This window comes from Heptranchias perlo, chromosome 7, assembly GCF_035084215.1.
Source record: "Heptranchias perlo isolate sHepPer1 chromosome 7, sHepPer1.hap1, whole genome shotgun sequence".
NCBI lineage: Eukaryota > Metazoa > Chordata > Chondrichthyes > Hexanchiformes > Hexanchidae > Heptranchias > Heptranchias perlo.
The window spans coordinates 85525835-85540781 of record NC_090331.1 but is presented as its reverse complement, the minus strand read 5'-3'; the positions used below and the strand labels follow the sequence as shown (position 1 = coordinate 85540781).

The 14947-nt window shown below is 45.3% G+C and overlaps 1 protein-coding gene across 4 annotated transcripts in view; it reads left to right on the top strand.

Annotated features, from left to right (window-relative positions):
• The window catches only part of LOC137323927 (collagen alpha-1(XVIII) chain-like), a 377865-nt gene extending 363313 nt beyond the window's left edge, over nucleotides 1-14552 (top strand). For all 4 annotated transcript variants that reach the window (XM_067988020.1, XM_067988018.1, XM_067988016.1 and 1 more), the window contains one exon: nucleotides 6711-14552. In XM_067988020.1, coding sequence (XP_067844121.1) covers nucleotides 6711-6924 — 214 coding nt within the window. In that variant the 3' untranslated portion in view covers nucleotides 6925-14552. The remainder of the gene's footprint in view (nucleotides 1-6710) is intronic.
• The last annotated feature ends 395 nt before the right edge of the window (nucleotides 14553-14947 follow it).

The following is a 14947-nucleotide window of genomic DNA, read 5'->3' as shown; positions in this document are numbered from 1 at the left end:
AGTAGGTGGTCTTGGAGTTGGAGCAGATATGTGGTCAGAAGCTCATCTCAGGGTCAAATAAGAGGCCAAGGGAAGAACAATGGATGGTAGTCAAAGGAGGAGATATTAGGAGAGATGACCAGAAGCTGGGGCTTTAAGGAGGAGAGGGAGAAGGAGGGGGGGGGGGTGAGGGAATAAGGGGGGGGTGAGGGAATAAGGGGAGGGGGAGAACGAGGGAGAGGAGGAGGTAGAAAGGGAGGGAGCTGGAGGGGGAGGTGGAGGGGTTTAGGGAGGGAATTCCAGAGTGGGGCCTAGGAGGCTGAAGACACGGCAGCAACGGTGTGAGGGAGAGAAGGGTGGATGCATATGACGTCAAAGGCAGAAGAAGTGGGGGTTGTCGTGCTAGAGAAGGTCAGAGCGATAGTGTAGTGGCCACGGTTTAGTTCACAAAAGGAAAGTCTTGCCCATCCCTAGTTGCCCTTGAGAAGGTGGTGGTGAGCCGCCTTCTTGAACCGCTGCAGTCCATGTGGTGAAGGTTCTCCCACAGTGCTGTGGGGTGCCAATCAAGCGGGCTGCTTTGTTCTGGATAGTGTTGAACTTCTTAAGTGTTGTTGGAGCTGCACTCATCCAGGCAAGTGGAGAGTATTCCATCACACTCCTGACTTGTGCCTTGTAGATGGTGAAAAAGCTTTGGGGAGTCAGGAGGTGAGTCACTCGCCGCAGAATACCCAGCCTCTGACCTGTTCTTGTATCCACAGTATTTATGTGGCTGGTCCAGTTTAGTTTCTGGTCAATGGTGACCTCCAGGATGTTGATGGTGCGGGATTTGGCGGTGGTAATGCCGTTGAATGTCAAGGGGAGGTGGTTAGACTCTCTCTTGTTGGAGATGGTCATTGCCTGGCACTTGTCTGGCGCAAATGTTACTTACCACTTATCAGCCCAAGCCTGGATGTTGTCCAAGTCTTGCTGCATGTGGGCTCGGACTGCTTCATTATCTGATCGGGTTGCGAATAGAACTGAACATTGTGCAATCATCAGCGAACATCCCTACTTTTGTCCTTATGATGGAGGGAAGGTCATTGATGAAGCAGCTGAAGATGGTTGGGTCTTGGACACTGCCCTGAGGAACTGCTGCAGCACTGTCCTGGGGCTGAGATGATTGGCCTCCAACAACCACTACCATCTTCCTTTGTGCTAGGTATGATTCTAGCCACTGGAGAGTTTTCCCCCTGATTTCCATTGACTTCAATTTTACTAGGGCTCCTTGGTGCCACACTCAGTCAAATGCTGCCTTGATGTCAAGGGCAGTCACTCTCACCTCACCTCTGGAATTCAGCTCTTTTGTCCATGTTTGGACCAAGGCTGTAATGAGGTCTGGAGCCAAGTGGTCCTGGCAGAACTCAAACTGAGCATTGGTGAGCAGGTTATTGGTGAGTAAGTGCCGCTTGATAGCACTGTCGATGACACCTTCCATCACTGCACTGATGATTGAGAGTAGACTGATGGGGCGGTAATTGGCTGGATTGGATTTGTCCTGCTTTTTGTGGACAGGACATACCTGGGCAATTTTCCACAATGTCGGGTAGATGCCAGTGTTGTAGCTGTACTGGAACAGCTTGGCTAAAGGCGTGGCTAGTTCTGGAGCACAAGGCTTCAGCACGACAGCCAGGATGTTGTCGGGGCCCATGGCCTTTGCTGTATCCAGTGCACTCAGCCGTTTCTTGATATCACATGGAGTGAATCGAATTGGCTGAAGACTGGCTTCTGTGATGGTGGGGATATCGGGAGGAGGCCGAGATGGATTTAAAGTGCACTTTCGGCACGACAGATAAAATAAAAACTAGAAGGCGTAAGGCGATTAACCCAGCATCAAAGCTGTGGCAGGCGTTTTGGGAATCCGAGTAGGGAGACAGAGGAAAGCGAGTCAGGAAGGGACAGAAGGTATGGAGTAAAAGGTAAAGTGTTAAAAAAGGAAAAAGCAGGAACTAAGTGTCACAAAACATATTTGAAAGTTCTTTTTCTGAATGCACGTAGCATTCGTAACAAAATGGACGAGTTAACGGCACAAATAACTACGTATGGGTATGATCTTGTGGCCATTACAGAAACATGGCTGCAGGGTGACAACGACTGGGAATTAAATATGCCAGGGTATTTAACAATCAGGAAGGACAGGCAGGAAGGAAGGGGAGGTGAGGTGGCTATGTTAATAAAGGAAGGAATCACTGTAATACAGAGAAATGATATTGGGACAAAGGATCAGGATAATGAAACAGTTTGGGTAGAGATAAGGAATAATAAGGGGAAAAAAACACTAGTGGGCGTCGTATATAGGCCTCCTAATAGTTGCAACTCTGCTGGAAGAAGTATTAATCAGGAAATAGTCGGGGCATGTAATAAGGGAACAGCTATAATTATGGGAGATTTTAACTATCATATTAACTGGACAAATCAAATTGGGCAGGGCAGCCTTGAGGAAGAGTTTATTGAGTGTATTAGGGATGGATTTCTTGAGCAGTATGTAACTGATCCTACAAGGGGGCAAGCAACCTTGGACCTGGTCCTGTGTAATAAGCCAGGATTAATTAATAATGTCCTAGTTAAGGATCCCCTTGGAATGAGTGACCATAACTTGGTTGCATTCCATATCCAATTAGAGGGTGAGAAGGTTGGTTCTCAAACAAGCGTACTGAGCTTGAATAAAGGAGACTATGATGGTATTGATTAAAGTGGACTGGGAAAATAGATTAAAGGGTAAGACGGTACATGAGCAGTGGTGTTCATTTAAGGAGTTATTTTACAACTTTCAAAAAATATATATTCCACTGAGGAAAAAAGGGTGTAAAAGAAATGACAGCCATCCGTGGCTAAGTAAAGAAATTAAGGATAGTATCCGACTAAAAACAAGGACATATAAGGCAGCCAAACTTAGTGGGAGGATAGAAGATTGGGAAGTCTTCAAAAGACAGCAAAAAGTAACTAAAGGATTGATTAAGAAAGGGAAAATAGATTATGAAAATAAATTTGCAAAAAATATAAAAACAGACAGCAAGAGTTTCTATAGTTACATAAAAAGAAAAAGGGTGGCTAAGGCAAACGTAGGTCCTTTAGAGGATGAGACCGGGAAATTAATGGTGGGAAACATGGAGATGGCAAAAATGCTGAACAGATATTTTGTTTCAGTCTTTACGATAGAGGACACTAAGAATATCCCAACACTGGACAAACAGGGGGCTCTGGGGGGGGTGGGGGAGGAGCTTAATACGATAAAAATCACTAAGGAATTGGTACTCAGTAAATTAATGGGACTCAAGGTGGATAAATCCCCTGGACCTGATGGCTTACATCCTAGGGTCTTGAGGGAAGTGGCAGTAGGGATTGTGGATGCTTTGGTAATAATTTTCCAAAATTCTCTGGACTCGGCAAAGGTCCCGGCAGATTGGAAAACTGCGAATGTAACACCCTTATTTAAAAAGGTAGTAGGCAGAAGGCTGGAAATTATAGACCAGTTAGCCTAACATCTGTGGTGGGTAAAATTATGGAGTCTATTATTTAGGAGACAGTAGCGGAACATTTGGATAAACATAATTTAATAGGACAAAGTCAGCATGGCTTTACGAAGGGGAAGTCATGTCTGACAAATTTGCTTGAGTTCTTTGAGGACATAACGTACAGGGTGGATAGAGGGTGTTGACCGGAAGTCACCGGTTAACGGTTTTGGCTTAGTGCACAGAGGAAGAGTCAATTCTCTCTTAATTCTCAATTCGCTTTATTAACGTTATTAGATCATGTACATACCGCTTATACGTCTAGTTAGATATAGGCATGCAGTTTACAGCAGGTTGTACAGTTTTATACTCAAACTTGGATTTAGACGCACACCCACTAGGTTTTTCTGACGAACACTCCCCGAGTGGTCACAGAATAGAAAGGATATTATATTACCCAGAAAGGAGAGATACTGCTGGCCAGGCAATTCTCTTTCTCACTCCCGACGTCATCTCTCCGTCCCTGACGTAGGGTTCCCACTTCCACGAGGGTTAGTCTCCGGAGTCTCCCTCAAAAACACACACTCTGGCACCAAGCCTGCAATGCTTCAGTTTTTATTCCCAAGCCTGTCTTTTCGAATGATGCTGTCTTCTCTGGTTGGCTCAAAGTTGCTGGAGTGATCGATGTCATCCCCTGATTGGCTCTGTTCCAAGAGCCCAGGTGGCATCACCTCATACTCCTTTTCTAAATAAGGCCTGGTGTCTCATCACAGTTCCTTCGTCCCTGTAAGAAGCGGAACGAATTCAAACCGGTTCTGGCCAGTTCAGACCAGTGACTGAACTCCAGGTCACCTCAGTTCAAAAGGTCAGTGTCTTTGTTAGCAATTCGAATTAACCTCAATAGGTTTCTGCAGCCTCTGGCCAACAAGGGGAACCAGTGGACGTAGTGTATTTAGACTTCGAGAAGGCATTCGACAAGGTGCCACATAAAAGATTATTGCTCAAGATAAAGAATCACTGGATTGGGGGTAATATTCTGGCATGGGAGGAGGATTGGTTATCTAACAGGAAGCAGAGAGTTGGGATAAATGGTTCATTCTCGGACTGGCAACCAGTAGCCAGTGGTGTTCCGCAGGGGTCGGTGCTGGGTCCCCAACTCTTTACAATCTATATTAACGATTTGGAGGAGGGGACCGAGTGTAACATATCAAAGTTTGCAGATGATACAAAGATGGGAGGGAAAGTAGAGAGTGAGGAGGACATAAAAAACCTACAAGGGGATATAGACAGGCTGGGTGAGTGGGCGGAGATTTGGCAGATGCAATACAATATTGGAAAATGTGAGGTTATGCACTTTGGCAGGAAAAAATCAGAGAGCAAGTTATTATCTTAATGGCGAGAAACTGGAAAGTACTGCAGTACAAAGGGATCTGGGGGTCCTAGTGCAAGAAAATCAAAAAGTTAGTATGCAGGTGATCAAGAAGGCCAACGGAATGTTGGCGTTTATTGCTAGGGGGATGGAATATAAAAACAGGGAGATATTGCTGCAGTTATATAAGGTATTGGTGAGACCGCACCTGGAATACTGCATACAGTTTTGGTCTCCATACTTAAGAAAAGACATACTTGCTCTCGAGGCAGTACAAAGAAGGTTCACTCGGTTAATCCCGGGGATGAGGGGGCGGACATATGAGGAGAGGTTGAGTAGATTGGAACTCTACTCATTGGAGTTCAGAAGAATGAGAGGCGATCTTATTGAAACATATAAGATTGTGAAGGGGCATGATCGGGTGGATGCGATAAGGATGTTCCCAAGGATGGGTGAAACTAGAACTAGGGGGCATAATCTTAGAATAAGGGGCTGCTTTTTCAAAACTGAGATGAGGAGAAACTTCTTCACTCAGAGGGTGGTAGGTCTGTGGAATTTGCTGCCCCAGGAAGCTGTGGAAGCTACATCATTGAATAAATTTAAAACAGAAATAGACAGTTTCCTGGAAGTAAAGGGAATTAGGGGTTACGGGGAGCGGGCAGGAAATTGGACATGAATTTAGATTTGAGGTTAGGATCAGATCAGCCATGATCTTATTGAATGGCGGAGCAGGCTCGAGGGGCCGATTGGCCTACTCCTGCTCCTATTTCTTATGTTCTTCTGTTCTTATGGATCAACCAACCAGCACTTCTGGCTGAAGATGGTTGCAAACGCTTCAGCCTTGTCTTTTGCACTCACATGCTAGGCTCTGCCTATCATTGAGGATGGGGATGTTTACAGAGCCTCCTCCTCCCGTTAGTTGTTTAATTGTCCACCACTATTCACGACTGGATGTGGCAGGACTGCAGAGCTTTGATCTAATCCGTTGGTTGTGGAATCGCTTCGCTCTGTCTGTAGCACATTGCTTCCGCTGTTTAGCATGCATGTAGTCTTGAGTTGTAGCTTCACCAGGTTGGCACCTCATTTTTCAGTACGCCTGGTGCTGCTCCTGGTATGCTCTTCTGCACTCCTCATTGAACCAGGGTTGATCCCCTGGCTTGTTGGTAATGGTAGAGTCCATAATCTAGGCAACACTCCCAGAGCTGCACTGTGGGAAGTGCCGTCTTTCGGATGAAATGTTAAACTGAGGCCCTGTCCACCCTCTCAGGTGGACGTAACTACACATCAAAATAAAAAAGGCTTAATTGACTTTAGGACATCCTGAGGTCACGAAAGGTGCTGTATAAATAAAAGAAAGACTTGCATTTCTATAGCGCCTTTCACGACCTCAGGATGTCCTAAAGTCTTTACAGCCAATGAAGTACTTTTGAAGTGACGTCACTGTTGTAATGTAAAAAACGCGGCAGCCAATTTGTGCACAGCGAGGTCCCACAAACAGCAATGTGATAATGATCAGGTCATCTGTTTTAATGGTGATGGTTGAGGGATAAATATTGGCCAGGACACTGGGGAGAACTCCCATGTTCTTTAAAATAGTGCTGTGGGATCTTTTACGTCCACCTAAGAGAGCAGATGGGGCCTCGGTTTAACGTCTCATCCGAAAGATGGCACCTCTGACAGTGCAGCACTCCCTCAGTACTGCAGTGGAGTGTCAGCCTGGATTATGTGCTCAAGACCCTGGAGTGGGACTTGAACCCACGACCTTCTGACTCGGAGGCGACACCACAAGTTCTTCCTTTCTGTGTGGCCATTTCATCGGCTGACTTTTCTTTCTTTCTCTTCCCCACCCCACCCCCAAAAAACAAATCTCTTAGGCCTGAGAAGAGCATCTGGCACGGTTCGGACTCCAAAGGGCGTCGTCTATCGGAGAGTTACTGCGATGCCTGGCGGGAAGCGAAGGAGGAGATGACGGGCATGTCCTCCTCCCTGCTCAGCGGCAAGCTCCTCGAGCAGCGGCCCAGCCGATGCTCCAGCTCCTTCATCATCTTGTGTATCGAGAACAGCTACCTGCCTCACTCTCGGAAATAAAAAGTCGCCCTCCCCTCAGACCTGTAGAGAGCTGCTCCCTTCGGCCCTGGTGATGAAAATACATTTTCTGTACAGTTGTAATTTTTTGAAACGATTTTTTAAAAAAAAAATGGAAGAAAAGAAAGCCAAAGAGATTGGTTTTAAATAATTAAAAAATCGCTCACGGTGGTGTCCCAGCATGCACTGGGAAGGGTCCTCGAAGCGCCTCAAATAATGCAAATCTCCCACGTGTACATGTAACGATTAATATTTGTATATGGAATGTTTGTGCGTGCAAAGTTATTTTTTTTTATTTGCTACTTCTGAAAGTTAACCCTGTTTTATCAGATTCCTGTGTAACTTGCTCCTTTTTTTTGTAGTATTGTTCAAAAGTATTTTTTACAAAAACAAGAAGTTCTTTTTTTTGTTGCAATATTGCAAGTAAAATTTACAATGGGCCGATCTAAGATACTTGTTTTTTCTCATTTGAAAATCAAAGTCGCCAGGGTCGCGTTCCGCTTTTTTTTTTCACACACAAGACGGTACGTATGGCAGTGTGACGTGAGAGGCCGCCTCATGTTTGGGCAAGGCCCCGCTTGTAGTCGATTCCCACACACCCAGAAACAGCACTGTGGTCAGACACGGCGCATCTGTGCGGTTATTCTTGGGAGATTGTTCGTTCTCTCTATCTATGTGCAGAGAGAGGTGAAATGCATTAAAGGTGGTCTTGATAGCTACAAGCAGTAAAGTGCCTTGACCCTTCCCCTCCCCACCACCCCCCCCCATCCAGTTTGCAAAATCTCTGGTTTATGGTGAATTGGAGGAGCTCACTGGTTTATGGTGAATTGGAGGAGCTCACTGGTTTGTGGTGAATTGGAGGAGCTCACTGGTTTATGGTGAATTGGAGGAGCTCACTGGTTTGTGGTGAATTGGAGGAGCTCACTGGTTTATGGTGAATTGGAGGAGCTCACTGGTTTATGGTGAATTGGAGGAGCTCACTTGTTTATGGTAAATTGGGGGAGCTCATTGGTTTGTGGTGAATTGGAGGAGCTCACTAGTTTATGGTGAATTGGAGGAGCTCACTAGTTTATGGTGAATTGGAGGAGCTCATTGGTTTATGGTGAATTGGAGGAGCTCACTGGTTTATGGTGAATTGGAGGAGCTCACTGGTTTATGGTGAATTGGAGGAGCTCACTGGTTTATGGTGAATTGGAGGAGCTCACTGGTTTGTGGTGAATTGGAGGAGCTCACTGGTTTATGGTGAATTGGAGGAGCTCACTGGTTTATGGTGAATTGGAGGAGCTCACTGGTTTATGGTGAATTGGAGGAGCTCACTGGTTTATGGTGAATTGGAGGAGCTCACTGGTTTATGGTGAATTGGTTGAGCTCATTGGTTTATGGTGAATTGGAGGAGCTCATTGGTTTATGGTGAATTGGAGGAGCTCATTGGTTTATGGTGAATTGGAAGAGCTCACTGGTTTATGGTGAATTGGAGGAGCTCACTAGTTTATGGTGAATTGGAGGAGCTCACTAGTTTATGGTGAATTGGAGGAGCTCATTGGTTTATGGTGAATTGGAGGAGCTCACTGGTTTGTGGTGAATTGGAGGAGCTCACTGGTTTATAGTGAATTGGAGGAGCTCATTGGTTTATGGTGAATTGGGGGAGCTCATTGGTTTATGGTGAATTGGAGGAGCTCACTGGTTTATGGTGAATTGGAGGACCTCACTGGTTTATGGTGAATTGGAGGAGCTCACTGGTTTATGGTGAATTGGAGGACCTCACTGGTTTATGGTGAATTGGAGGAGCTCACTGGTTTATGGTGAATTGGAGGAGCTCATTGGTTTATGGTGAATTGGAGGAGCTCACTGGTTTGTGGTGAATTGGAGGAGCTCACTGGTTGGGGTGAATTGGAGGAGCTCACTGGTTTATGGTGAATTGGAGGAGCTCATTGGTTTGTGGTGAATTGGAGGAGCTCACTGGTTTATGGTGAATTAGAGGAGCTCACTGGTTTATGGTGAATTGGAGGAGCTCACTGGTTTATGGTGAATTGGAGGAGCTCACTGGTTTATGGTGAATTGGAGGAGCTCACTGGTTTATGGTGAATTCGAGGAGCTCACTGGTTTGTGGTGAATTAGAGGAGCTCACTGGTTTATGGTGAATTGGAGGAGCTCACTGGTTTGTGGTGAATTGGAGGAGCTCACTGGTTTATGGTGAATTGGAGGAGCTCATTGGTTTATGGTGAATTGGAGGAGCTCACTGATTTGTGGTGAATTGGAGGAGCTCACTGGTTTATGGTGAATTGGAGGAGCTCATTGGTTTATGGTGAATTGGAGGAGCTCACTGGTTTATGGTGAATTGGAGGAGCTCACTGGTTGGGGTGAATTGGAGGAGCTCACTGGTTTGTGGTGAATTGGAGGAGCTCATTGGTTTATGGTGAATTGGTTGAGCTCACTGGTTTGTGGTGAATTAGAGGAGCTCACTGGTTTAGGGTGAATTGGAGGAGCTCATTGGTTTATGGTGAATTGGAGGAGCTCATTGGTTTATGGTGAATTGGAGGAGCTCATTGGTTTATGGTGAATTGGAGGAGCTCACTGGTTTATGGTGAATTGGAGGAGCTCACTAGTTTATGGTGAATTGGAGGAGCTCATTGGTTTATGGTGAATTGGAGGAGCTCACTGGTTTATGGTGAATTGGAGGAGCTCACTGGTTTGTGGTGAATTGGAGGAGCTCATTGGTTTGTGGTGAATTGGAGGAGCTCACTGGTTTATGGTGAATTGGAGGAGCTCATTGGTTTGTGGTGAATTGGAGGAGCTCACTGGTTTAGGGTGAATTGGAGGAGCTCATTGGTTTATGGTGAATTGGAGGAGCTCACTGGTTTATGGTGAATTGGAGGAGCTCATTGGTTTAGGGTGAATTGGAGGAGCTCACTGGTTTAGGGTGAATTGGAGGAGCTCATTGGTTTGTGGTGAATTGGAGGAGCTCACTGGTTTATGGTGAATTGGAGGAGCTCACTAGTTTATGGTGAATTGGAGGAGCTCATTGGTTTATGGTGAATTGGAGGAGCTCATTGGTTTATGGTGAATTGGAGGAGCTCATTGGTTTATGGTGAATTGGAGGAGCTCATTGGTTTATGGTGAATTGGAGGAGCTCATTGGTTTATGGTGAATTGGAGGAGCTCATTGGTTTGTGGTGAATTGGAGGAGCTCACTAGTTTATGGTGAATTGGAGGAGCTCACTGGTTTATGGTGAATTGGAGGAGCTCACTAGTTTATGGTGAATTGGAGGAGCTCATTGGTTTATGGTGAATTGGAGGAGCTCACTGGTTTATGGTGAATTGGAGGAGCTCACTGGTTTGTGGTGAATTGGAGGAGCTCATTGGTTTGTGGTGAATTGGAGGAGCTCACTGGTTTATGGTGAATTGGAGGAGCTCACTGGTTTATGGTGAATTGGAGGAGCTCATTGGTTTATGGTGAATTGGAGGAGCTCACTGGTTTATGGTGAATTGGAGGAGCTCATTGGTTTATGGTGAATTGGAGGAGCTCACTGGTTTATGGTGAATTGGAGGAGCTCACTGGTTTATGGTGAATTGGAGGAGCTCATTGGTTTGTGGTGAATGGAGGAGCTCACTGGTTTAGGGTGAATTGGAGGAGCTCATTGGTTTATGGTGAATTGGAGGAGCTCACTGGTTTATGGTGAATTGGAGGAGCTCACTGGTTTATGGTGAATTGGAGGAGCTCACTGGTTTATGGTGAATTGGAGGAGCTCATTGGTTTGTGGTGAATTGGAGGAGCTCATTGGTTTATGGTGAATTGGAGGAGCTCACTGGTTTATGGTGAATTGGAGGAGCTCACTGGTTTATGGTGAATTGGAGGAGCTCACTGGTTTATGGTGAATTGGAGGAGCTCACTGGTTTATGGTGAATTGGAGGAGCTCATTGGTTTGTGGTGAATTGGAGGAGCTCATTGGTTTATGGTGAATTGGAGGAGTTCATTGGTTTATGGTGAATTGGAGGAGCTCACTGGTTTATGGTGAATTGGAGGAGCTCATTGGTTTATGGTGAATTGGAGGAGCTCACTGGTTTGTGGTGAATTGGAGGAGCTCACTGGTTTGTGGTGAATTGGAGGAGCTCACTGGTTTGTGGTGAATTGGAGGAGCTCACTGGTTTGTGGTGAATTGGAGGAGCTTTGTCAGTTCTTAGACTGGAATCAGGGGATAGGAAGGAGAATCTGACTCTATCTAGTTCGACCAGTCTCACCTTCCTGGCAGTCGAGTGTCCTGGGATGGAAGGGAGGTTGAATCAATAGGGGCAAAGTTGAAGGCAAAATGAAGAACAAGGGTCACAAAGAGGCAAAAGAGGAATTTCATTCTGCCCAGTTTAGCTCATCCACTCAGAAAGGCCTCAACGGTCTCCCCATCACAGCCCATCCATCACAACATCAGGCCTTTTCTTAAGTCGGGAACACCCAAGCCTCTGACTTTGCGACATAGATACATGCAATGGAACCTTGGGAGCCATATCTAAAGTCTTAAATCTATATTCCGATTCATAAACATATATCTCAATCTGCCGATACAAATAGATCTTGGTGATCTGATTTTGGATTTATCCACCAATGAGGGACCAGCACTCAGTAAGAGCCCTTTCCAAAACCTCCAGGCCCACAAACTCCAAACAGGACAACCCAACAGATAAAGAAGTTTGTGAACAATAGGACTCGGTTGGGTAGGGTTCAAGAGATGGATTGTCAGGGGTCAGGGGTCAGAGCTGGGAGGTACATCCCTGCCCGGAATGATTCCTGAGTTTTTGCCCTTATTCCACATGATCTTTGGAAGGAAAATGCCAAACTCCTGACAGGAGGTAGATCTTAGTGAACCCATAACTCTTTCCTTTGATCCCCTCACCCCCTAGCATACTTCAATTAATATATGCTCAGGGCACTTTCTGTATGTGTGTGTATTTTTTTAATAGATGGATGAAAATTGAGAATTTAAAACACATCACCCGAGGCAATGGTAATTCCCAGTAAAGTTTTGCTAAAATAAGAACATCTGTCAAACTAATTGGCCAGCACTGCACAGAAACAGCTGTGCGTACAGCAGCTGAACTATCTGAAAGTTTGTCGATGCTTGTCCCCTTAAGGAATCTTTCTGAAGAGACTAACGGTGTTTAAATTGTCAACTGCAGTCATTGTTCAGCCTGGTTATCTTCCTGGGAAGCTGCTTTTCGTCCTGTCAGAGTTAATGAGATGACCTTAATGTATTAAAGCCAGGGTAAAGCCGTGAGACAGGGAGGGTACGGATGTGTAGTGGTTATGTTACTGGACTAATAATCCAGGGAACATGAGTTCAAATCCCACCATGGGCGGTTTGAGAGTTTGAATTCAGCTTAAAGAATCTGGAAATAAAAAGCTGGTTCCAGTAAAAGTGACCATGAAGCTATTGGATTGTCATTAAAACTGATGTCCTTTAGGGAAGGAAACCTGCTGTCCTTACCCAGTCTGGCCTATATGTGACTCCAGTCCCACACTAACATGGTTGATTCTTAACTGCTCTCGGTTGCTGAAGAAGAAGGCTGCCCATCACCTTCTCAGGCAATAAATGCCAGTCTTGCCAGTGACGTCCCTATCCTGAGAACGAATAATAAAAGAAAGGGGGATTCTTTTCCTCTCACTCCTAGCTATCTTGACATAGGTTATGTCTCCTTTTCAGCACCCCCCACACCCCGCACCTCAAAAGAAGATTGTTATACATCGTTTTGTCTCTGAGGTGACCTGACTGATGTGTGCTGTTTTATGGTTGTATTTTTTTTTTAGCTGAGCGGAGAGCAATGAAACACTTTCAGTATCTGCATTCTCCCGTCAGGTGTAATACAAACCAAACGCTTCCTCGTGCTCTGTCCCAAAAATGTGCCTTAGCCCTGATCTCAGAAGTGCACCCCTCCTGCCCCAATGTGTACTTCTCCGTTTCCCACACCAGCCATCTCAGATTTAGTGCCAAATGACATGGGTAGTTAACCATTTGCAGCTTTTTCTGGTTGGCTGGCTGTCCCAAAACTCATTTCACACGGTTCACTGAAACACATGTGCACATCGTGTCGGCTTGGAGTCGAACTCAGGCACCAGCGGTGTAAAGACAGTTTGAGGGTGAATTTGGTCTTCGCCAATGGGCTGCCAGTTTTCCACCGGGGCCAATTTTCACCAATCGAGCACGGTGTTTAGCGGGTTGCCGATTTGCCGTGAGCTTGATTCGTGCCACTGCTGTAGACCGATATTCCCTTGAACTCTATAGCTGTCTGTGTATGACGTGTTGGCACATGTTGAAAATGAAGCTCGTGTTCACACAGTTTCAGTCAAAAGAATCCGTGCGCATTTTTATTAAAAGAGTGCATGACAAAATATTTTCCCCACAAATAACTAAACCACTCCAAACCAGAGAACAAGGTGGAGTCTCTCCTGTTTAGTTTCTCCAGTCCTGGGCTGACCCCTCCAGTGTGTATTGTATCTTAACCAGGTAACTCTGCACGTGAATCATCTGATTGGCTGCCAGCCAAGAGGTCGAGAGGTCATAAATGTGAAGCCCATGCCTGGTTGGTTAAGTTGGTCCAATAATAAGAGCTGGCAACTCTGGTTGGACGTATTCCTGGAGGTTTCATCACATGACCACCTGCATCCAACTGCCCCACCCCCACACTCCCGCCATTGGTTGCCCTACATATCCATCCTCACGATGCATTGCCTTCCTATACCAATCAGAAAGTGAATAGACCCTTCAATACCTGATTGGATGATTCTTCACCAGCCAATCAACTGCCTTTTTCCCCCATGTCCGATATTTTTATAACTAATAAACAAAAGTGTTCAAATAATTTTTTTTTCAAAAACTATTTCTTTTTAATGCCCCGATGATTTTTCTCCCGGGTTTGCTCACAGCAGCGTCCTGGAGATTAGCCTTTACATCCTGTTGACTCCAGGACAATCCTGGAGAGTTGGGAACACTAATCTAATCTAATGAGTCAGCCAAGCAGAAAGAATTTCAGGGGGTGTGTTTGCTCATCTCTGATTCGACACAGTCTGCTTGAGTGCTAGTCCAATGTCGACAAAGCAGTGGCAGTTAAATCATTGAATGTTCACTTATGTGTGTGTGCGTTGTGTGAATGAATTATATCTCGGCACTTGGAAAGAAATTGGAAAACCCGGCAGAAAATGAACAAATCTGAAGCTCGTATCTTGCAATTTGAGCAAAAAATGTTTTTAAAACTGTCCGTCTGCTGCCTCCTACCACTTGGCACTTATCCTCCAAGGTAGAACCAAGGCACCCCTGACTGTAACCGTAAACGGCAAAGAGTGAAGAGTTGTTTAACGTGCTAAGTATTCACCTGAGGTCGGCAGTCACAGGGGCACAATTAGTATTCCAACTGATTCTGCAAAGTCAGCGGTGCCACCTTTTCAGAGCTGCACTGAATGCAACATTTAATCTTTCAGAGTCCGCACTGTATTTCATGTCGAAACCAATCCTTTGCTTAACGCAACGGTGCTACGATTAAAGTCTGTGAATGTGAGAAGCACATTCTGTAGCTTTCTGTAACCTTGACGCTCTGTAAACACTTCTCACAAAGTACTGAATAAAGATTATAAAGTACTCTTTTAAATCTTAACTCTTGCTCATTTATTTTGGGTGGAAGTGTTTGATATCAGCAACTTTTGTTTGTTGTTTGATGTGCTTGATTCATTTTTGTTGAAACAGGGCCTGTATATCCCAGTCTCATTTGTATATTTATTGCCATAATAATAGCGTGTTTTTAAAAATATTTTCTTCCCATCTCTGCTCAGCATCCTTTCGTTTAGCATCCCAGCTCACACTGCAGTGTAGTACTGAGGGAGTACTGCACTGTCGGAGGTGCTGTCTTTTGGATGAGACGTTAAACCGAGGCCCCGTCTGCCCCCTCAGGTGGGGGTATTATTTTGAAGAACAGTGGAGTTATCCCCAGTATCCTGGCCAGTATTTATCCCTCAATCAACATCCCTAAAGCCGATTATATATAAT